Source organism: Poecile atricapillus, chromosome 12 (genome assembly GCF_030490865.1).
Source record: "Poecile atricapillus isolate bPoeAtr1 chromosome 12, bPoeAtr1.hap1, whole genome shotgun sequence".
In the NCBI taxonomy this organism is placed as follows: Eukaryota; Metazoa; Chordata; class Aves; order Passeriformes; family Paridae; genus Poecile; species Poecile atricapillus.
Genome location: NC_081260.1, coordinates 11,232,385 through 11,255,939, shown reverse-complemented (window position 1 = coordinate 11,255,939; position 23,555 = coordinate 11,232,385). Strand labels below are relative to the sequence as shown.

The 23,555-nt window shown below is 44.3% G+C and overlaps 2 protein-coding genes across 2 annotated transcripts; both read left to right on the top strand.

The window, feature by feature from the left end:
* Positions 1-1,066: 1,066 nt before the first annotated feature.
* SLC25A43 (solute carrier family 25 member 43) lies at positions 1,067-19,066 on the top strand. The gene is made up of 5 exons (XM_058847525.1): positions 1,067-1,445; positions 3,879-4,120; positions 4,719-4,891; positions 16,938-17,072; positions 18,134-19,066. Exons 1-5 carry the CDS (start codon positions 1,174-1,176, stop codon positions 18,335-18,337), a joined length of 1,026 nt encoding a protein of 341 aa, XP_058703508.1. The 5' UTR covers positions 1,067-1,173; the 3' UTR covers positions 18,338-19,066.
* A 2,165-nt stretch (positions 19,067-21,231) lies between these two features.
* SLC25A5 (solute carrier family 25 member 5) lies at positions 21,232-23,278 on the top strand. The gene is made up of 4 exons (XM_058847526.1): positions 21,232-21,420; positions 21,537-22,023; positions 22,139-22,279; positions 22,885-23,278. The coding sequence occupies exons 1-4, from the start codon at positions 21,310-21,312 to the stop codon at positions 23,040-23,042; spliced, it is 897 nt and encodes a 298-aa protein (XP_058703509.1). The 5' UTR covers positions 21,232-21,309; the 3' UTR covers positions 23,043-23,278.
* Positions 23,279-23,555: the final 277 nt, after the last annotated feature.

Here is a 23,555-nt window from a genome sequence, read left to right as displayed (position 1 = left end):
GGTTTGTCTTGTGCAGATGAGCAACAGAAAAAAAAAACAAAACCCTGGAAGAAATATCACCATTTTCTTTGAAGTTTTGAAATAAGGCTTGAAATCTTGTTTCCAAGCACTATTAATGTATAGCAAGTTATACCCTTTTGTTGTTGTTTTTCTCCTCCTTGATGGTTAAATGCTTTTTTCTCGCCAAGAAAACACAAGACCATAAGTAGCTGAGTTCCTGGAGAGAGGTGCAATTCTAGAGAGAAGTCTTTTAGCTCTTTTATTGATCCGGGAATAGTCCACCGGATTGGCAGCAGAGCATTCTTGCCAAAGGCAGACTAAGAGTCATCTGACACTGTTCTGTTGGATGCGGTGTAAGATACTGAATATAGCTTTCAGTTTCAGTGGAGTTTTTTGGTTGGTTTTTTTTTTTTTTTTATTTTGGGTTTGTTTGGGGTTTGGGGGGGGGGGGGGGGCTGGGGATTGCTGGTTTTTTGTTTGGGGATATTTTATTACAAGAAACAGAACACCCTGTTCTGGAGCAAATCTCTGCTACTGCCTCCATACTGGCTGCTACCTCCTCACTCCACAGATTCTGGTTTCAACTTGTATCTCCTTTCCACTTTCGCCTCTCCCCTCCTTGTGCCTTTTTTTCTTTTCTCTGGCAGCAGGTCAAGAAAACCTGACCTAATCAACCTCGTAAATCATACTACTGATGTTCACTCGGTCACTCAGTTCCAGCATCAACACAGAGTGACTCGGGAGCAGAACGCGGTGTTTTTCTGTACTCGTGCTGTCGCTGCATTCGCTGCCTGTGGAAATAGTTTAATTGTAAGGAGAAAGGGGTGTGTCCTGGGTGCAGCTGGGTCACTGTTGGGAAGGCGCTTTTTTTCCGGCTACAGAAATAGAAACACTGTACTAATCCCTGAATTCAGGTGCAAACAGGAGTAGGGGGCACAGTCCGGGCTCACCGGCGGGCAGAGCCGCTCCGCTCCGGGCCGCTCCGCTCCGGGTTTTCCTTTCGCCTGCACAGCGTGTGCCCGGGGCGCGCGGAGCCCCGCGCCACAGCGCCCCCCGGCGGCCGAGGCGGGCGGCGCCGCCCCTGTGTGGCCGCGCCCCGCCGCGCCGGGCCGGGCCGGGCCGGGCCGGGCCGCTCCGTGCGCTCCGCTCCGCTCCGGCGGGGCCGGCGGGGCCATGGCCACCCTGCGCCGGGACGGCCGGGTCACCGCCCTGCAGCGCCTGGGCTGCGCCGGGCTGGCGGGCGCGCTGAGCCTCAGCCTGACGGCGCCGCTGGAGCTGCTGACGGTGCTGGCGCAGGTGGGCACCTGGCACTGCCGGCGGGGGCTGCGCGGCGCCGGGCGCAGCCTGTGCCGCACCGAGGGCGTGCGGGCCCTCTGGAAGGGGAACCTCACGGCCTGCCTGCGCCTCTGCCCCTACAGCGCCCTGCAGCTCGCCGCCTCCCGCCGGTAAGCGACCGGCCCGCGCGGGGCTCCGGGGGCTCCGGGGGCTCCGGGGACCTGCGCTCCCGCCGGCCTTCGTAACAGCGGAGGGGAGCGGATGGACAGTGCCGAGTTTAGTCTGGTGTCTCTGCCGGGTGGTCAGCTGGGTGTGCGCCCCTTCTCCCCAAAGACGCGGACCATTGCTTAAAATTTTATTTACCTAATTTATCCCGTGCTTGGCGATTGTGAGGTGATATGCCAGCAATTGCATGTAAAATCATAGGTGTTCTTCACATTAATAGGGTCGATAGTCTGTTAAAATTCTTTTGCTCGGGTTCATTTAGAAATGAAGTTACAGTGCAACCTGCGGGTGTGGCTGTCACATCTGTTCTTTGCAACCAGTTTAATTAATTTATCCACTCTCATGTATTTATGTTGCCTGTATCAAAGAAAATAACAAAATCATAAGTCAGATATTTTGCCCTATCCTACAGGAGCTGTTACATAAATATGACCGGTTTTGACATTGATATGTAACATTATTTGTTTTAAGATCTTGTTTTTGATAATATACAGATATTAAACTAAGGGAAGTGCTGGAAGGACTGCAGCAGGATGAACATGGAGCAGTGCTGATGGAGCTCTGCCAACCGTGCTATTTCCTAGGATTCCCTTCTGCTGCCAGTATCTCTCAGCCTTTGCAGGGAGTGCCTGACTGTTTGCACACACTAGAATGTTTTGCTGCTCTGGGGGCTGGGCTTCAGGGTTTTTTTTGTTGCAGTCAGCTGTTCATGGAAACACATGACATTTCCACCCAGCTGGGCAATGAGTTGTTCTGCTCTGGGCAGCAGCACAGTCCTGCTGGCACTGCCAACCTGCTGGGTTTGTCACTCATCTGCCCCTGTAAGTCACCTGTCCATCACTGCCTGAGCCCTTCAGGAGACCACAAATGAAGTGACCCTAAAACTGGGCAGCTTTTTTGTGCCATAATAGACACAGTGGTCAAAGAGCAAGATACTGTGAGTGGGAAGGCACAACAGTAATTTAAATGTAATTTAAAATTCACAGGAAAGGCAGTGTGTTGCACCAACATAAAGCAGTTGATTTTGAGCATAATAACTTGTTTGTTCAGCTTGAAACAGTGTATTCCTTTAGCAAGGCTAAAGTTTGTGTCTAGTTTGCACTGAGTGTTCTGAATTAAGGGTGCAAGTAGGCCACCAGGAAATAAAATACAATATGCTTAACCCTTGATACACTAGGGGTTTTTTGAAAGTCTTTTCTACTGGAAGAATGGTGTGCATAAAGGCAAAAAACACAAAAGGAGAAATGTTATAGGGCAGCTTAGGTAAACAGTCCCAGGAGGAGCAGGACTGAGTACAGTCAGCACTTGGGAACAGGGACTCCATGATGCCTCAGCAATTACTCTGTACGGACTCTTGTCTTTCCATGGTAGTTTTAAATGTTATCAGGTAGTGCCTAGAGACACCCCAACACCTTCCCCACGCATTTGTGCACACACAGGAAAATTAGGCTGTGTGGGTTTAGGGACTGCATAAGACACACTGAAAAAAAGGTTTATGCCCTTTTGCTTCTGCTTGGCTGAGCTTTCTGCCTTGGACACTCCCAGGGCCTGAGACAAGTAGATAAAAGGATTTGTCATGCAGTAGAAAATGCACATCCGTGTGAAAAAACATCAGTTGAGCAAGCAGTGACTTGTTGATATATGCAAATTATTTTGTTCTGTACATGGTTACACAATGCAGGTTAAATGTAGATGTGCTGTTTAGATGTTTCAGTTAATGCTTCCAAAATAGAATAATACAGTTCTTTACCTCCAGCTAAAACTCTGAAGTGTTTTTACTTGCTTCTTGCTGCCTCCTTGACATTATTTTCTGATGCAGGAGTTTTCTGTCATAGAAAAGTCCTTCAGTGCACCACAAATGCGTGATTTGTATGTAGCTTTTAAAACTGTGCTTCAATTTCAAATTTTCAAATTGAGTCTTTAACTCCTGAGCATAATAGTGCCTAGACATAAGTCTTCTCTGAGGCGTGTCCCTGTGAACCTTCCTGTTCCAACATAAGTAACAGAAGAAGGTTCCAGTTGCTCTCAGGCCTGTGATGTCATTACCTACATATTTCCTCTTACGTGATAGCCTTAACTGGCAGGCTGGACCAATTTAACTGATGATCAGATAATTTCTTGCAGATGTGTTTTAAATCATGGTAATTTTCATCCTGTATATGGAAATATAAAATAAATAATTTCATCCTGTAGATGGATGCTTGTGTGGTGTTAGGTATAGTAAGATCTTGGATGAGCCACATGTTAAAATTTCAATTCCTGCTGCTGCAGTGGCTTGTGGACAGAAGAACATTTGCATCAAGAATCATCTGCCTTAATTTTTCATGTGTTTTCTTCATAGTGTCATTAATAGTACTTATTTTATATGTTTGCTTTAGACTTGTTACCCTTTTCATGGATGAGCTGGGCCATATCAACCACTGGAGAGCCATCATGGCAGGAAGTCTGGCTGGCATGGTTGCCACCATTGTGACATACCCCACTGATGTGATTAAAACACGGCTCATCGTGCAGAACCGGCTGGAACCATCTTATGAAGGAATTCTTCATGCTTTTTACAAGATTTATCATCAAGAAGGACTCCGTGCACTCTACCGTGGTGTTTCACCAGCAATATTAGGTAAAACAATACTGGGATGAAAATCACCTCACTGCCTGTTTTTTGTTGCAGCTGTGTAGTGTGTTCACTTGCTCTCTCGATTTCAAAAGCAAATAGGAATGTTTTCTTGTAGAAGATACGGAGATTTGCAAGACACTGCAATACTGATAACTTTTGCTGCAGCTTTATTACTTCAAATTAGGACCAAGTGTGTAGCATTTTATATGTGGTTAAGTGTTCAGCAAAATACTCTTTTCCTTCTTTTATAGATGATCTAATTGTGGTTGGATGCACAATTTTCACCATTAAACTCTTAAAAAACATTTATATACAACATACACAGTGCTTGTAATTCCTGTCATGAGGCTACAGCAGTTAAAAATTCTAACATGCACATTCCAATAGATAAATGTATGCCCCTATCAGCAGATCTAGGTGGTACAATATGGGTGTTTGGTGATAAATCAGGGCATAAAGTTCTTCAACATCTGGATTGGGTTTGGGGAATGTGAGGTGTAAATTGGGAGCAGCTCCTCCCATCTTTCTAGTTATGTGATGAGCAGCTCTCTTCTCTAAGTGTACTGTGTGTTGATACAATTCTGTCTGGTTTGCTTTCTAGGTGCGGTCCCGTTTTCTGCAGGTTCATTCTTTGTTTACATCAGTCTGGACAAAATCTGGCAAGAACCCATCATTCATTTCACTCCTCTTCAAAACTTCATGAATGGCTGTGTAGCAGCTGCTGTGGCACAGACACTTTCTTTTCCCTTTGAGACTGTCAAGAGGAAGATGCAGGTACAGAACATTCATGTTACCAGTACTTTGTCGTAGGTGCTTGATGCAAGAGCTTGGGACAAGAATAGCCAGGTGATCATGGGTGCCATTTTATTTCCCTTACCAGTAGGCTACAAAGACTTTGGTTTTGGTTGTGTTGGGTTTTTTGCTCACTTGTGGGTTTTTGTTTGTTTGTTGTTTTGTTTTTCAAGTCTGGAAATCATTGCTACAAATGGGTTGTTAATACCTTTGATATGAGTTTAAGTACTATCATGGGATGTGTATGCTCTCAGACTCCATCTCTATAGTTTTATTTCTTTCCTTTTTCATAGCAGTTCCATCAAATTCTCAAAATTCAGAATTGGCAAACCTTCAGTGAAATACAGGTTGAAAGTTTGCCAGCTGAAGAAATTCCATCCCCTTGGTGGTAGGCAGGATGAATGAGATCCATGTCATTTTCAGAGCCTGTGTGTCTGCCTGCCTCACCACAAAACAAACTTGTTCAGTATTAAGTTGAAGGATCATAACTGTTCTTGTTCTTACTTCTGACTCCTCTGATTAATAAATGACTTATGAGCTGCAGGTGCTGCTGTTTTCCTGGAGCATAAGCAAAATGAGAGTTACTGTATCTTCCTGATCCTTTCTCCAGAACTTTAACAATAATGATCTTAAAAAGACCCAAACCCCACAAAACAACCACAATGCCATGGCTTCCATCTCACTGGCATAATTCACTTGCTGATGTTGGCTTTTCATTAGAACTTCATCAGTAGAGAGACAGTGAAGAGCTTTCATCATATGGTCATTCTCTGTCAGGGGCATATTAGTTTGGGTTTTCAGCCTAGTTCCTGGGGTTGCAGATTTATGGGAAGCTTTTGTGATCTTACTAGAAAAAGTCACTTATTGTGGCAGCCTTATATAGGTCCTTGCCCCCTTCATCAAGTGGTAGCCTGGTTGGCAAGTCAAAAGGTAGCAAAACGTCAATGAAACTGTGAATTTCCTTCTCCTGCTTCCCGAGTTCCCCTTTTCAGGGCTCAGGTGCTGTGTCACAGAAGCCTTCACTGCCCTCTCTCCATCTTGTAGCAGAGAACCTCAGCAGGGGGAGTAAGGTCTTTTATCAGACCAGCCCATGTAGCTGATGTGTCCAGAAGTCAAGGTTTAAACTGAGGGCTTTCATCAGGAATATTATAAAATATTTCAGACAAGAAAGGGATTCTGAGCACGAAAACTTCATCATTTTATCCAGCTGTACCAGTGGGTCTAAGGAAAGCAAATGCTTCTTACAAGCCTTTTTTAACTTTCTATCTGTATGTTCACAACAATACTGTTGCTCTGAGGAATAAAAGAAAATAAAGGCATTTACTGTTCTTCTAATATTTTCTGTCTATGCAACAGTTACTTGAACATCCAACTTTTGTAATCAGTTCAGAAGTAGGTTTTGGCTGTGATTGGCACAATGTTTCCTGTCAGGCTGTGTCGTGACAGGCGTGGGACAGGCCCGCGTCTCATTTTCCTGCCACTAGGCCGTGCTCTTCCACTGAAGGGAGGTTTAATCATCTGATCAGCACTTCCAGCAATACGGGAACTGGATTTATTGCCTAAATATGTAGGACGTGGAGGGGCTAAAAATACCTTGCATGAAAACAAAAGGCTCATCAGCAGAGAGGTTTTTTCCTCATAAGTGCATTGCAACACTGAACAGTGATTTTTTTGAGCTTAGAGAAACACCTCCTGTTTAGTGATTTATTCTGAAGGCATGGGAGAAAGCAAAGGTATTTCAAGAAAAACGAGCTGCCTAAGTGTGAAATCCTGTAATATGTTGGGTACTGGAAATTACTTAATTCATGTAGAGTTGTCCAGAAAAGAGACCTGTTGAAAATGGCAACCCATATTGATACCAAGAGCACGCTGGAACTCCTGCAAGGTTATCCAAGAATTTTGGGTTTGCCAGTTAGCACCAGGGTATGACCCAGCTTTGCAGAGATCAGCTCAGCTTTGTGCTTGCTGGTCTGTGCAGTTTGTAGGGTGCTGGTCAGAAGAGAGAAATGCCTAGTACAGCACCAGGAAAAGTGTCATGCAAAGACATGGACCCAGAAAGGGGAAGAATAAAGAAAAGGAAAATATTTCAGAGTTCTGTAGAAAATGGGGGAGCAGATACATCTGAACAGCCTCTATTTAGTGACTCAGCTTTCTGGCTGATAGAAAGAGGGGGCTACCAAAGCCTTCAGCTACCTCTGGGCCTTGTGCATGCTTTGCAGTGCACACGGAAAAATGCTGGGCTTTTTTGAAGCAGTGGATGCTGGGTTTATGCTGTATGAAGAGGAACCCAGCACACTGTGGAAATCAGTATCAGATTCCTTTTCCCTCCCTTTTGTCCCACCAGTCTGACAGATGGAGGGAGTATGTTGCTAAAGAAGATTTTTCCAGTGAAGCTCTGGTGATGGGGAGCCAGGGGCTTGAAGACAATCTCAGGAGCTGCAAAAACTGAAAAACCAGGATAGAAGGCTGTCTCCATTGATTCTGGGGTCGAGTACAAACATGAGACCAGGACACCCAGTTCAGATCTTTACCTGATATGCTAGGCAGTTTTAGAAGAGTTAACTCCATTCATCTTCTCATCTGGACAATACTTGAATTGTTTGTATGGACTAGGAAATTAATTCTGCTATGGGAGGAAGGATAAGGTGCTATTTTTGATCTGCATTGTAATAATCTTGCTTCATCCTTTCTCACTTCACATTTCTGAATCCTACACTTCTGATGCTGGCTGCTTCTGTCACTGACAGCTGTGGGAGTAGGAGCTGACTGTCAGTGAACAGTTCTTGAGGAAGAATTGTGTTTTGGTGATGCTTTATGAAGTCAGATTTGCTCTGTAACCATGGCTTCTTCTGCCTTTTCTGTTAGAATTAGCTTTATCAAGATTTGTTGTTTTTTCTTTAAAGATGCTGTGTTTGCTATATATACTTGAATGTTTTTCTTAAAATAAATGTTAATTAATATGAGTGAGTCTTACTGAATATTTGAGTCCTCTATGTTGTGCTTATCCTAATTTTATTCCTTTGTCTTCCTTTTTTCACTTTGCTCCTGATTGGCATGTTAGAGAATTCAGAGGTACTGTATGCATGTTTCAGCATGGAAATACAGCTTTTGTTTTGCATCTGTAGAAGGGGATTAGTGAAAGAGAGTTATGTTCTATATTAAGTGTTTTCCTGACTTACTTTTATGATGTTTCAGTTTCTGAACAAAAACTTTCTGACCTTTATATTCTTCTGTTACTCTTGTCTTTCCTTCCTTACCTCACAACATAGTGTTCTTTGTTAAATCCAGTTTCTAAGCTGTATTCAATAACTGCCCTTTTTACCTTGCAGACTTGCATACAAAAACACTTTTTTCTTTTTCAATTTTTTTTATGCCTTTAGCAGGGAGACTTTCCTTTGAATGAGTCTGGGTTTAAGGAAGCACTGGTAATGTTTCTACTTCCCTACATCTTTTTTTGGTCAATGATAACCTTCATAAGTGCCTATTGGACTGAGCTGTGGCATTTCAGTAAGGGAAGATGAATTTAAAGCTGTTACAGGCTGTACAGAAGGTTATTATTAGAATGGCATCCATCCCAGGCTATGCATGGAACTGAAAACATACTAACACACAAATGGTCAGTGCAAACCCAGTATTCAAGTTTGGCACTTCCCTCTTAGTGCTCATGACATGCAGAAGTGGGCTCAGACACCCCTGAGCGACATTTATTAGCCTCTGTCCCAAACTGACCTGTGACCTTGGTAGTTTTTTAAGCAAAATGCACAAAGATGTCCTTAAAGCTTCACAGGTACTCCACAGTTACTCCTCACCTGCTTGCATGAACAAACTTTGCCTGTTTTTCAGAAGCTCAGCCCTGTCTCCATATTTCAATATCTTAGACTGTAACCTTGCTTAAACTCTCCTTCACCAGTAAATGCTACTCAGATATAGCTTTGCCATCAAACCCTTGTAACAGAGAATAAATCATACTGTTAGTAAAGTGCAAGATTCAGCACATTTTTGGTGTTGACTGCACTGCATTCTCAAGCTGTGAGGACATCTCTGTGGGGAAAGCATTGTTCAGTGCTGATCTTTCTGTTTCAAAATGCAGGCTTTGACTTTGCTTCACTCCTGCAAACAAACAGGCTTACTGATTTTAGTGTAGATAGTTGCCATGCATCACCCCAGAAGTAGACTCTTCTATTAGTTTGGTCTGGGCTGCCTATAAATCTGCAATGTGTTCTGGGATTTTTGTTGGATTTTTTTTTTTGTTCTTTGAAACACAATTTGCTCTGCAAATATGAAATCTGTTGTAAGTTATGTAAATGCTATGTGTTAAGGTGAAGAAAAGTAAGCAGACATTTATTTTGTGAGGTACCCTGTTTAAAGTAAAAGCCTCTCTTTTAAAAGGAATACTGTTATTTAAGTATTTATTTGAAAATAGTCCCCCCCTTACATGGTAAAAGTCAGTCTAGCAAGAACATAGTGGCTGGGTTATAAAGAGTTTTGAAAAAAAGAATGATAAATGTTCCTTCTCTCTGCTGAGATGACAAGCAGTGCTTCTGCTTTGCTTAAGCATGAGTGACTTACTGAGTTCTTTCATTGGGATAGTCACTCACCTGGCATGCAGTCTCTGGAAGCTCACAAGCTGTAGTGTCACTGCTGTTCATGAGATCTGTGTTCTTGTCAGCTGGGAATAGGAAAGTTATTGGAGTCATGACCTGGTTTAAAACTAAGAAATCATTTGTGGATCATGTGGTTCACACAACATCTCAAAAGCGTATATGCTCTGAGCCTTTGGGCAGGAAGACCCTTTAATAGCGAACAGCACGAAACAAAAGTTTTCAGAAATTGAGCCATTTGACTACATGAATTCCATAGTGTGGAAGCAAATAAGGAGCAATATTACTTTTTATAATAGGATTTCTTCAGTGAGGCTTATACGATTGCTAGTTTGTCGTTGTCCTCAATAACTTTTGATTCTGCTGTCCAGCTTCAAGTAAACTTGACAAAAGATTGCAAATTTCAGAGATATGAACTTCCATCAAGTGTTGTGAAAACAAGTGCACAGATAGGTGAAATATTTAGAGCCTCATTCTAAGGAGGAAGCTGTAGTGCGAGTTCTTTCCTTACTTCTCTGTATGATCTCACACTCACCTTCTTCTTGCTGCTCGGGTTCAGGCATCAGCCAGGTTCCCATGCCCTGGGTGGTACTTGAATTTAAGACCAGCCTGGCTTCTCTGATTATCAGCAAATAGGTAATAGATGGCAGATTCTGGCTGTGGTAAAATCCCTTCTTTCCTTCTCTTTTTCACTATATCTGAATGCTTTGAGCTACCTGCAATTTTAATTGTTTCATTGATGTTGTTACAAACATATTTTATACCACTTTCTGAAGCTGTTGCAGAATACTCCTCTGCTGCTTAGGGAAGTATTTGGTCTGGTAAATAGTCAAGACAATGCCTGAAAAAAGCCGTGGAGCATAACATAGGCTTTGCCTTCTTGATGAGTTTTTTTCAATTTGAACAAATCTCAGAAACATTTTTCTTAGATTCCCAGACTTCCACAGGAGAAAAGCGTGAGGACTGTGTCTGTCAAGTCGGAACACTGAAGAGTGTTAGTAGGAAAACTGGATAAGAGGAAGAAATTGTAGATCAAGGAGTGGAAGCAGGACTGGGCTGCTTTACCTGTGAAGTCTGCCTTGACTCTAAACCTGTTCATCCAAGAAGCTGTGGTGTGATAATTATGTAATACTCACCTTGAGGTAGCTTTGCACTGCAACACAGTGGCCTGCTGAAGAAAAGCAGGAAAACACATTGTACCTGTTTCACATGCAGGAAGTCTGAGGGATGGCAAAATGCAATTCTCTCCAACTGATCTTCCCAGACACTAAAGTGGCCACCATGCTCCCAAACTGAGATTTGGTAGTGCCAGCTGATCGTATCTGCCAGCCTCTTACAGCTGCTTTAGCTCTGTCATCAGTGTGGTGTAAGGAAGAGCTCTTTAATCTGCTTTGGAACAGATCAGATGGGTTAACTCAGCCCACCTTTTTAAACTCCATAAGCTCACCCAGCAGACAGGACCTACCACAGGCTGGCTTCACTGCTGTTCATACACAGATATTACAGGCATAACTTTCAGCCAAGAGACAGTAATGTCTCTGGAGGTACAGCTATTACTGTTACCCCAGCATAAGTACTTTTGCATCAGTTATACAGGACAGTCTTCCATCCATTTGTCTGTGTTTAGAGTGATGTGCCTATGACATGCAAGGTGACTAATTATGGAAAATATTCCATAAACAGGAGCTAAAACTTGATCAACACTCTCTTGATGGCCACAACAACCCCCTGCAATGCTACAGTGTGGGGGCAGTACAGCTGGACAGTGCCCAGGCAGAAAGGGACCTGGGGACACTGGTGACACCCAACTGAACATGAGCCAGCAGCATGCCCAGGTAGCCAAAAAGGCCAATGGCATCCTGGCATGGGTCGGGAATAGTGTGGCCAGCAGGAGCAGGGAGAACATTCTTCCCCTGTACTCAGAACTGGTGAAACCATATCTTGAGTGCTCTGTCCAGTTCTGGGTCCCACAGTTTACAAAGGGCATTGAGACGCTTGAGCACATCCAGAAGAGGCAATGACGCTGGTGAGGGGCTTGGGACACAAACCCTGTGAGGAACAGCTGAGGGAGCTGGGGTTGTTTAGCCTGGAGAAAAGGAGACTCAGAGGTGACCTTACTGCTCTTTACAACTTCCTGAAAGGTGGTTGTAGCCAGGTGGGGATCAGTCTCTTCTTGAAGGCAACAACTGGCAGAACAAGAGGACATAGTCTTAAGACTGAGTTAAATTTCCCCTACACCAGGGAAAATTTAGGTTATATGTCAGAAAAAGACTGAAAGAGTGACTGGGCAATGGAATCACCTGCCTGGGGAGGTGGTGCAGTCACCATCCCTGGACATGTTTATGAAAACACTGGACATGGCTCTCAGTGCCATGGTATAATTGAGGAGGTGTTATGTTATAGGTTGTGTTGCAGCAGCCCTCTTGTTAGAGGTAGACATTAACCAAGATTCTGGTCCTGGTTTATTCCTCTTACAATTCAATTATCCTGACTCCAACTATTCACCAACTCTGGCTGCAGCAAGCTCCTACTGTAGGTTTCCCTTGCAGCCTCTGACTGCCGCTTATTTCCTGCTATGTCTACATGGATTAGTTTGCAGACTACAAATGCAGGCTTTTACCCACCTAGACTGTGACTGCAGGTTCTAACAACAGGCTCTAACTGCAGACCCAGTCTGACCTTACAGCAGTAATTCTCTCCCGTGCTTCTCAGTCCTTCCTCAAACTCCTCCCCGACTAGCCAGCCCACCCCTTTTATCACACTTATCTTTATTGGATATAGCTGTGACTCATCAGGGACGAGGCTGTATTGGCTAATTAACACAGCTGTTACTTACCAGGGGTGAGGTCGCCTGTAATCCCTTCTCCTGCAAGGTTGGATTTGATCTCAAAATATCTCTTCCAAACTATTTCATTCTGTGAGTCTTTTATAGGTGATTTATTTTGGTTTGGTGTAAATCCTTAACTTATCCATGTAAGGTAAATGAAAGTATGACCTGTGAAAAGCCTCAATCAAAATTAGTTTTCTCCTCAGTTCCTAGATGGGCAGCAGAAGATGCAGGAACTAGTGTTGCCATCCACTGTGTGAAGTGTTGGACCAAGCTAGTCTGGCTAAGGGTTTGCACCATTTAATAAATTAGTGTTAATATGCATGAAAATGATGCATCTGTTTGTAGGGCTTGAGCTGAAGCATCATGAGGTATCTTTGGAAGCCGCCAAGAGTTGCCCATGCAAGGGGTTTGCCCTGCCTTGAGGAGAAAGACTTTTATATTCTGTATTAAAAACTTTGTAGCAGTGTTAAAGCAGAGGAAGCTTAGGCTCAGCAGCAAAGGAGGGATTCTGCGACAAACTGTGAAGCCTCAGGGTACAACTGGCCTGGTGATATATATTTAAAGCAAAGAGTCAAGCTTTTGACCAAGCTTGAAGCTGTTTTGCTCCATGATTTGGCCCCAGTTCAGGTTACAGAGGAAAGGACAAGGTGTTCCTGGAGCACAAGACACTGCAGGTCATCTGTGCTGTGCTGCTCTGAACCGACTGTATCCTGATAGCTTGCCATGGTTTACCTTCCTCTGTGCCTGAATACCTTTGGGTGGACTTTAACCAGGGGTAAGTCAGCATGACCAAACCACTGACAGGGAATGACTGCTGAGTAAGGCTGACCTTTAGGAGGAAGAATTGATTAAGCCCAAGAGGATGTATTTTTCCTGAAAATATTAACACATATTTACTTTTTTTTTTTTCATTGTAGTGGAATGAAACACTCTTTCAAGCATCCAGTCTTCACTTGAGTGAAATTTCTGTTGACTGGAGTGGTATTAGCTTGAATGAAAACTGCAATCCTTGACCTTCAGTTTCCTTTGAACTACAGCTGCACTTGCCTGTTGCATATGCCCTTATTAACCCAGACTGCAAAGACTTCTTTTTTTAGCTTCCAGATTAAGAGTGTGAACTCTTGAGCTGTGTCTAAATTGTCTTCCTGTACGTTTGTTTTAAGTAATCAGAAGTGAGGACACCTGAATCTGTTGAAAATATGTAAATAACAAGCAGTTTTACTCTATCCACCATCAGGGTAGCATACCACTGATGACAGCTATTCACTGTTAGTTATCTCACATATTCCATGCCAAGAGTATGGTGTACTCAGAAAATAAATAGTAAATATCTGTACCAACAAACTTTATGAACAGGGAAAAGGGAGGAAGTACATGATTTAAATGTGTGAATTCATAGTCTCTGGCACATGTGAATACAAATAATTGCAAACCAAAATGTCCCAAAAAGCAAATGAAAAGTTTTCATCTGCACAGGAGAGGGGGCTGAGGGAGGTCATTGAAAAGGTCTGTGAGATCAATTCCCAAAATGGGATTATGTTGTTCTGGCAGTCACCTCGTAATGCAGACAGTGGGAGAGACGGTATCTGAAGAGTCTTCAGGTAACAATTAACTGTAACAACTAATGTGCAGTCATGACACTGCACCTTTATTAAAATATTTTGTTTATTTTGAAGGAATATGAATGCAGGTATGGGCATGTCTCTATTGGGTTTAGAGTGTTGCAGTAGAACAGTGGATGTGTTGCAGTGACACAGTCACCTTGGGGGGCTCTGGATATAAAAATACTGTGTTTGTAAGAGAGCAGATGGAGGCAATTCTGCATTAGATGTGCTTTAATAATTTAGAGAACTGTCCATCAGAGGTAAAAAGATAAGCAACTTATCCCTGCTACTACTATGAGTAACACCTTGGCTCTCTGTTATCAGCACAGGGAGCTGTATCCCCAGGCTCCTGCAATTTGAGACAGCTGCAGCTGGAAGGAAGGAAGTCTTTAAAAGAGTTCCTAATAAATAAGTTTCCATGCAGCAGCCCATAGCATCAAGGGGTGTCAAAAGCAAGGAATTACAGCTGCTTTGAGGTGCATGAAATTCTCTGTCATAAATCTGACCTTTTTGGAATGAGATTAGCTGTTTGATTTGTATGTCATGGTAGGTTTCTGCAAAGGAAGTAGAAAAACCAGTTTGATCTGTTTTGTTGCTTCCATTTTCTGGCTCTGGTGCCATAGGGTGATTGTGAGGGTTGCAGTATGGTGAACATGCTTAGATGAAGAGCCACCAAAACCCACAGCTATTTTTTTCATGAACAATAGTGCCAAATGAAATACATTTGGAGTATTATTATTTTATTAATACATTTTAACTTCATTTAGCTATGTTCCAAAATACTGAAGTTTTAATTACACACTGATACAGTTTTTAGTTTTCCTCTTGCAGTAGGTGATTCTGAGATTCTGTGGACTATTGTTATTTAAATACTGTGTGCAAGGTCCCAGAAGCATACAGCTCCTGTAAAGCAGAAAGGCTGGCAACACATACTTCACTTCACAAACTGAAATCTTAGAAACAGCTCTGTCTGTGGGGAATGGTACTATAAATAATTTCACTAAATCTTTTAAGAGGTCAGTATCTATGGGCAGATTGGAAATCTAGAGGTTTGACTTACCTGTTCCTTTTTAACTGCCTTCTGGAGGTGTTTACTGTGTTACTGAAACCTGCACTGTGCTTGTCATTTCTTTTGGTGTTGCAGGCAAGAGTACTGTAATCAAAACCTTTGATCTGTGCCTTTGCAGTGTGTACAGTAATGAAGGGGATTAAGTCAAGCTCACAAAGTTAAATTCTGGCAGGCCATGCCCTGCCTATCACAAAGGGACTGAAAAAGACAGGAACTCACATGTTAATAGCATTGTTGTGTATTGAAACATTTCAGAAACCTGTCTTTCTTTACTGCTTGGCTGCTTATAACTTAATTTACAAAAAAAAACCCTTGTAGAACCTGACTGTAAGTCCAGAAAGCAGAACAGGGTTTTGAATCTAGTTCTCCTATGACTGCTTGCATTTTTATGGATACTTTAATTATTTTACTTTTCTTCAAAGCATTGCTAGTGCTAGTATCACCATTCTTATAGAACTGGTTTCTGAAGTCTCAGTTGGAGCATTCAACATCTTCTGCAGTACAGACATGAAAGTCTTTGTGCAGAAGGTTTTTACCTGTTACCTGCCATAAGAGGTATTTCACATGCATTTCAATCAGGCAGAAAAAAAATTGAGAAAAAAATCGTCATCTGTGATTTTTTATTTTTTTTTTACACAAAGGAGACTATATCCTGAGTGAGAGAGGTAATCAGGGTCTTTTTTTCAGCCTTTAAATTTTAACAGTAGATTTGCCAGTAACTATTTGATTAGCAATTTCTCTTATATATGTAGAGATTTGATGAGTTTTGATCTGTTTGCCTTTCCATCATCTCAGTTGCAAAGAATTTGAAATGCTATAGCTAAGGCATCTAGAAAATGTCATCACTTGTCAATTGATGAGGCTTGTCATAGGCTTAGCAGCTCTGAGCAGCTACAGGTTAGTCTGGACAAGGAGTGAAAAATCGCTACTCTATGCGGTGTTTCAGATCAATGTGGGGATCATGATACCCCTGTTCATCAATCAACTGTACAAGCCCCATTTTTATCCAACTTCTACCTTAGGATGATCAGTTTGCAAGTCATCAACCTGTGTCCTGGGGCCCCTGACACCAAAGTGTCCACTTGCCATGTGTTTGAGTGAAACCCTGATTTGTCAATGTGAAATAAATCCATGGCTGCTTGTGCACAGATGGAAGAGGATGGGATTATTCAACTTATCCTGTCTGTGTTAACGCAGTAGGAGATTAATGAAGAAAGGATTTAGCTGTTAAAAATGACCAGCTACACTTCTTCCATGTGAACAGACACTGTACTGCAGTTGGAAGTTCAGCTGCCAGCCAACAGGATTCTCTCCAGCTAACTTTAACTAGTCCCTATCAACTGAACACATTGATATGGGAGCACAGGCACCAACTGCTCACCTGAAAGGCCTACCAAGGTTCCATTCTTCCTTTTCTTCCTTCCATTTCTGCCATGTTGCTGCTCCTAAGCCTGTAGTACGATTCTTGTTTCTCACAGCAGTGCAGACACAGCTTCAGCAGCCAGAGACAAGTCAGCTGGTTTGATCAGAGTTACAGGAAGGCTGTGCAGCTCCAACCTTCCCTCTCATAGTGTTCCACTGCCAGGAATGTGAAATACCTGGACCTGAGCAGCTGGCATGGGGCTGATGGGGATATGTGGCTCTTGTTTGGATGGTCTGTCCTCACAAGGGTGGGATTTATTGCTAGTAGTGACATGGCACAAAAGGAGGTGCTGTGTGAAATTACTGTTCACTTTCATACCTATCAAAAAGTGAGTTCTTTCCCTTTTGAATTTATATTTTGAATTGGATACTTTTGGGAAGAATCCAGATCAGTCAGTTGAAACCTGGTATTGACTGTTCCTTATATACCAGAATGGAGAAAATAATTAATTACTTTGGTTTTCTCTGCTTGTTCTAAATGCCCCTGGGTGTCTCTTGACAGGCCCAGAGTCCTTGGCTTCCCCACTATGGAGGAGTTGATGTCCATTTTACTGGCATGGCTGACTGCTTCCGGCAAACTGTGAAGAACAAAGGTGTGCTGGGACTTTGGAGTGGACTCACACCCAGTCTGCTCAAGGTGAGGTTTTGCTTTCATCCCAGTCAAATACTATCCTGAAGGAATCAAGATAGTTTTGGACAGTTGGGGATAGAAAGCTTATGACATACCTTTGTACTTAGTATCTTATAGATGACAGAATCAGTGACAAACAGGTTATAAACCAGTCTTGGAATTTGGTTTGGTTGTATTTCCCCAAATGCAAACTTGGCTTCTAGATGTCACCACTTGAAAGTTCATTTCAACAGCTTTGAAGAAGCGGGTGTTCCTAACACACAAGGTGTGGAATGGATGGGGGATTGCAAGCAATCCACTTAGGACAGCTAAACAAATTGTCCTTCTGACCTGAGCTTCAGTAATTTGACATGTTGTAGTAAGCTGCAAAGAAAAGTGTGCTTGTATAAGCCACTTGCCCAGAAGTCCAAAGCTGAGCTTTCAGCCAGCTATTTAATGCATGTGTATCAGTTACTGCAGCCCTTGGTGAGTTGAAAGCATGAAATAAAGCATGGTAGCTTAAACAGAAGGTAATTTCATTTACATAAATACGTGTTATAGTGCTGTGATGAGGATTACCTACATAGAATACTACAGGCCAGCTAATTAGTGCTAATGGAGTGACAGTGGGATTGATTGTGATGGCCTGCCTGTGACTGCCTTACTTTGGCTGATACAAAGCCAGTGGCCCTGGAGCTGCTGGTTCTGCAGGGGCAAAAGAAGAAAATTGTGGAGTCACTCCAGTGTTTGTAGAATAAATCCCACATTTCCTGCCAGGATTTGCTGAGATTGCTTAGGATGTACGTGGGTATTTGGCAAGTTCTGGTAATCTATAGGCTAGCATAGACGTTCTTCTTCACAATATTGCTATAATTAGTTATGTAACAACAATGAACTCCTACTTTTAGCACACTCCTGCTGCCAGCATAGTTTGAGATGAGACTCTTATTTTATATAAATGAGGACAAGGTCTATTAGCAGATCAGATCTGAAGTCCTAGAAGTTCCCTTTGTTTTAAAACATCTAAGCTATGGATGCTACTAGTAAATCTTAATATTTTTTTTGTTCTTATATTACTTTTTTATCAGATTGTGCCATACTTCGGTGTTATGTTTAGCACCTTCGAATTCTGCAAGCGGGTTTGTCTCTACAGAAATGGTTATATTGAATCTCCTTTAAATTACAAGCTAACACCTGGCGTTGACCAGAGCTTACACCCACAAGAGCTGAGAGAATTAAAACTCCTCCGAAGGGAAAATTTTGAGCCAAGGAAATCAGCACTAGAAAACTGACATCAGTGTCCACTGCAGATATACAAACACCTTTCTTAAGGAACTTTGCAAGAAAGATATGCTGAGCTACAGGTACTGACATTTCAGTGGACTGCATGGTTTTTCTGGAAAGAATAAATCTGTATTGCATTTGCTGAACAGATATAAAGAATATGACTGGTAAGCACATATTGAAAAGGAAAGATGCCACTAGTTTGAAAACTCTATACTACTGGAACTTGAAATGACATTATTTTAGGTGCTTTTTAATACTGAATAGCCATTTGAGATTAAACCAGTTTCAGAAAGGCAAGAGGATAGAGATGAAAGTATAAATTGTCTTTGAAAACATTAAGAAAATGGACTTTTTTTAAGCAATCTGAGATACCAAGTCAGCCAAAAAGAATAAAACAGAATAAAATACATGCAAAATGCAAGAATTTCTACTGAAATCTCCAAGTTTTTTAATGATACTGTGTGAACATGGCATTCTACAGTCAGAATTAGTCTTAGTTCAGTCAGACTCCCAAATTCACTCCTCAGTTTTTGAGATGTACTTGATTTTGTCTGAATCTGCAGCATAAAGATGAATGTATGCTGCTGCAACTGTGCTTTTGCTAAGACAGAACTGTAATGTGCAAAATGGACTATAAACACTAAAATGACAATCTTGCAAACTTAAGTGCATACTCAAAAATATTCCTCCCTTTCTTGTGCATTGTTACTGCATGTATGTGAATTACTTCACACTTCGGAAAATAATTTTCCTGAAGTTCTCAAACTGAAATATTTCCTGGAAAGTGCAGTTCTTAAACATGTTAGATATTTCAGAGCCACAAACTCTGTCATGTTGTTTAGGTACTTTTAAAGCTCTATTTTTTTATTAGACCACTTTTTAGTCCAGTGCACAGACCTAAGCCTAGGATGCTGCTCTGAACTTGCACGCAGAGTAGCACCATGCGCACCACCTGTGATTGACCCACTTGAACCGTGTGCTCCAGGGGCTGCAGACAGGTCCTGTAGGTAGAAACCTCTGTGGAGAGCACCAGGTTACTGCCAGTGCCACTGCCAGCAGATGGGTCTCTTAGGAGCTTTTGGACAACAAAAGCTAATTTCATGTTATACCTGAGGAACCATGGTGTTGCTCCAATTCCTTTGTAGAAGTTCAACATTGGGACAGCCCATCCCAGTGCCTTCTGATAGAAAACCCAAACCTATGTCCATGTGCAAAGCTGGCTGTGCCCCTGGCAGCATGGGAATCACAGCAGCTCACAAAGATATGTGCACACTGGCTCCTGCCTGAGCTGCAGTCTGGGCTCAGCACAGCTTTTGCTGCTTTACACAGCTCCTCATCTGTGTTTTTGCACTGTTTATAATCCCTGATGGGTGAAAACAAGTAAATCTCAGAAACTGCTTGGTTAGAACATGTCACAGCAGGATGAGGCATTGGCAAATCCATGCAGGAACTGTCTGTAACTGTGGAGAGAAACTTGCAGAAAGATTTGGGATAACTGTAAGGCCTGCCTTGAACCTTGAACTCACTGTTGATGTATCTTGCAGCTGAAGACTTGCAGTATCTCTCTTAATGACTTGCTCTGTTCTGCTGCAGTGGTGCTTCATACTGATTTTTTTCTCAGCGAAGAAATGCATGCATAGATAGCAAAAAAATAAGATGGTAGAGAGCAGATATGGTGGCTCATGCATCACACTGAGGCTGTAAGTGCTTTTGGTTCTAATCAACCTGCCTAGTGATCATGTTTCTTTGTGCCTCAGTTTTCCCATGGGCACAGTGCAAATAATAATACTTGCAAATAATAATACTGAGACTTGCTGGACATGTATGGACACAGAAATGTGAATTGTAAGCATGTTGGGGAGGAATGGATTTTTTGCCTTGTCCAAACATACCTATATGTTTTTTACTAACACTGTGTTTCTAAATAGATTTTAAAGATTGAATGGGTACGTATGAATGTCTGATCAGCTCTTCAAACCTTGTAAGAATCAAATGAGCCAAAAAGTTATCTCTAACTTTTTTCTGATGTGCTACTATCACCTTTGTATTGTTGTGCACTCCTACAACCTATCAAGCACTAACTAACCTTTTATCAATCACAAATACACATGATAAATCCCCAAAAGGCAGCACTATAATATTTCAGATGTCACTGAAAGAAAACCCTTCATCAGTGGATCACTAAGATGTGAAATGGTGTATGACCATGAAGAACCAGTCAATAGCAAGGCTAAACTCTTGGCTAGGTGAAGTTCTCCTCGCGTGAGGTTCGGATGCTGCTGTGTGATAGGGGGGTGGGTAGTACCTGCTGGGATGTGCTTGTCTGAGCATCTCGGCTGAGCGCAGCACTGTGACTGCAGAATACTCCATACACGGCCTGGAGCTCGGTCACTCCTGGAGCCCTGTGACAGTATCCCGAGGGGTCTGTGCGCGCGGGTCTCGGCTCAGAGAGATGGGGGCCTCTACACGGCTGGAGATGAGGCAGCCTCAGAGCCCGCCCCGTTCCAGCCTGCGCCGCGGCTCTGCTGTGGCCGGCTGCTCTCGCCATGGCATTGGGATGGCGCAGAGGGGCCGGGGGATCGTGGTCACGGATGGCCCCGTCACCGCCACGTGGTGTGACCGGGCCGGGGCCCCATCTATGTCCCGCCCGCGGTGCTGGTGGGATCCTCCATTCCGCGGTACCCCGTCCCGGTGTGCTCCATCCCGGGGTGCCCTGTCCCTAGGGGCTCCGTCCCGGGCTCCCTGTGCCGCGCTACCCCTTCCCGTCACCGCGGCCATGTGCCCCCCGCCCGTTCCAACGGCGGCCCCGTCCTCCTGCGGCGGCCACGCCCCCTGCCGCAGCCAATGGGCGAGCGGAACTCGCGCCCCGCCCACGCTCGCGCCCCAGCCCCTATATTAACGGCCATTGCGGCGCCCCCTCAGCGCCGCCTCCCGCCTCCTTCGCCCGGCATCGCCTCCCGCTCGCGCCGCTCCCGCCATGACCGATGCGGCCGTGTCCTTCGCCAAGGATTTCCTTGCCGGCGGGGTGGCGGCCGCCATCTCCAAGACCGCCGTCGCCCCCATCGAGAGGGTCAAGCTACTGCTGCAGGTGAGCGCCGGCGGCCGGGGCCGTCCCAAGGTCGCCGCAAGGAGAGGGGGGGCGGCGGCAGTGGGCCGGGGGCTCGCGGGGGAGCGGCGCTGACGGCGGCATCTCGGCCCCTGCAGGTGCAGCACGCCAGCAAGCAGATTTCCGCCGACAAGCAGTACAAGGGCATCATCGACTGCGTGGTGCGCATCCCGCGGGAGCAGGGCATCCTCTCCTTCTGGCGCGGCAACCTGGCCAATGTGATCCGGTACTTCCCCACCCAGGCCCTCAACTTCGCCTTCAAGGATAAGTACAAGCAGATCTTCCTGGGCGGCGTGGACAAGCGAACCCAGTTCTGGCGGTACTTCGCCGGTAACCTGGCATCCGGGGGTGCCGCCGGCGCGACCTCCCTCTGCTTCGTCTACCCCCTTGACTTTGCCCGAACCCGCCTGGCAGCGGATGTGGGTAAAGCCGGCACCGACCGGGAGTTCAGTGGGCTCGGTGACTGCCTGGTCAAAATCTTCCGCTCAGATGGCCTTAGGGGCCTGTACCAGGGCTTCAGTGTCTCTGTCCAGGGCATCATCATCTACAGAGCCGCCTACTTTGGCATCTACGACACTGCAAAGGGTAGGTTGACCAAAACGGCACTAAAAGGGAGATGCTGGGCTGTGGCAGGCCTGTAGTGCATTTCAATACTGCTGGTGGCTTACCTGCCATTCTTATCAAAGCCTCTCTCCTGCAGGCATGCTTCCAGACCCAAAGAACACCCACATTGTTGTCAGCTGGATGATTGCTCAGTCAGTCACTGCTGTTGCTGGTTTGGTATCCTACCCCTTTGATACGGTTCGTCGTCGCATGATGATGCAGTCTGGTCGTAAAGGAGGTAAGTTTCTACATCACTGTGTAAGACTTATTGGGCATCCCTGAATCAATAGCTTGTGGTGGAGCTGAATTGAAGGCAGAGTGGCTTGACTTTCACCAGCCTGTGTAGATACCCTCATCTCTTGTAAGCAGGGGTGTAGGAGGGGCTGCAGAAGCATATGACAGGAAGGGGCACGAATGGGTCGGCCTGTGCAGCACACCTGTAAGGCAGCATGCACAAGTCAGGTGTATGTCAGTAGGTAGGAATAGCAAACTTGCCCAAGGATGTTGCAATCCCCTGTCTCTGGGACAAGAAAAGACAGTCTCCGTAGCAGGCATAGCCTGGCCAGCTGCGCAATAGCTTTTGGATTTGGAAATGTTGGTGTCAAAGCAAGGAGTTGCTGCCTTCTGCTTGAACTGGTCCTTCCAGTGTCTCCCAGGGATAATGCAGCAGCAGCACCATCAGTCCTGGGCTGTCTCGTCCTCTGATGTGCTAGTGTTGGAGAAAGTCAGCTATGAAATGGGATGCACTTGAGGCTGTAAAGCTAGTAGATACATGAGGCTGTTTCTGACCTGGATGTTGGGGGTCATGGACAACCAGTTCCTAAAGCTGTCTGTCTCCTGCAGCTGACATAATGTACTCCGGCACTCTTGACTGCTGGCGGAAGATTGCCCGGGATGAGGGCTCCAAGGCCTTTTTCAAAGGTGCATGGTCAAATGTACTCCGAGGAATGGGAGGTGCTTTTGTCTTAGTCCTGTATGATGAAATCAAGAAGTATACATAAGTTTCCTGTTGTGAACTGGCATGTTGTTCTATGTAGTCTATGACTGTTCATGGACTTGTTTGAAAACCATCTAGTTACTAAACAGTGGCGGCTGATGTTTATACAGGTTGGCTTGAGGCAGGGGTGACTGCCTGCCCTGTCTTTATCAAACTATTCCCCCTGATGGGACTCATGATGGTTTCTATTTCAGTCACTCCTGCTTAAAGAGTACAGAGAAATAAAAATCTGAAACCAAATTTCCTCATCTCATGTTTGTTCTTACAGCAGTTGAAGTATGAGGGGGTTGGGAGTCTCAGCAGCTGTAGAGAAGGAAGAAGATGAACGATCTCCATCCTGCAAGCCTTAGTACCTGCTAAGTACTGGCAGGTAAACACAGTGCAGGCTGCCAAGGAAGCTTAGTGTTTCTTCCAGTGGTGTTGGCTGGAATGGGGACTGGCAGCTCTGAAGGTCTCACCCAGCTGACCTCCCTGAGACTCCACTAACCAGAGATGATGGACTGAGTGGGTGCCACAG

What these genes read in the sequence shown, in the direction of transcription:
- SLC25A5 (XM_058847526.1), top strand. Translation starts at nt 21,310, where the DNA reads ATGACCGATGCGGCCGTGTCCTTCGCCAAGGATTTCCTTGCCGGCGGG. An exon ending in CATCTACGACACTGCAAAGG is followed by an intron (nt 22,024 to 22,138) that starts GTAGGTTGACCA and finishes TCTCTCCTGCAG; the next exon opens with GCATGCTTCCAGACCCAAAG. An exon ending in GCAGTCTGGTCGTAAAGGAG is followed by an intron (nt 22,280 to 22,884) that starts GTAAGTTTCTAC and finishes TGTCTCCTGCAG; the next exon opens with CTGACATAATGTACTCCGGC.
- SLC25A43 (XM_058847525.1), top strand. Translation starts at nt 1,174, where the DNA reads ATGGCCACCCTGCGCCGGGACGGCCGGGTCACCGCCCTGCAGCGCCTG. An exon ending in CAGCTCGCCGCCTCCCGCCG is followed by an intron (nt 1,446 to 3,878) that starts GTAAGCGACCGG and finishes TGTTTGCTTTAG; the next exon opens with ACTTGTTACCCTTTTCATGG. An exon ending in CTGTCAAGAGGAAGATGCAG is followed by an intron (nt 4,892 to 16,937) that starts GTACAGAACATT and finishes GTCTCTTGACAG; the next exon opens with GCCCAGAGTCCTTGGCTTCC.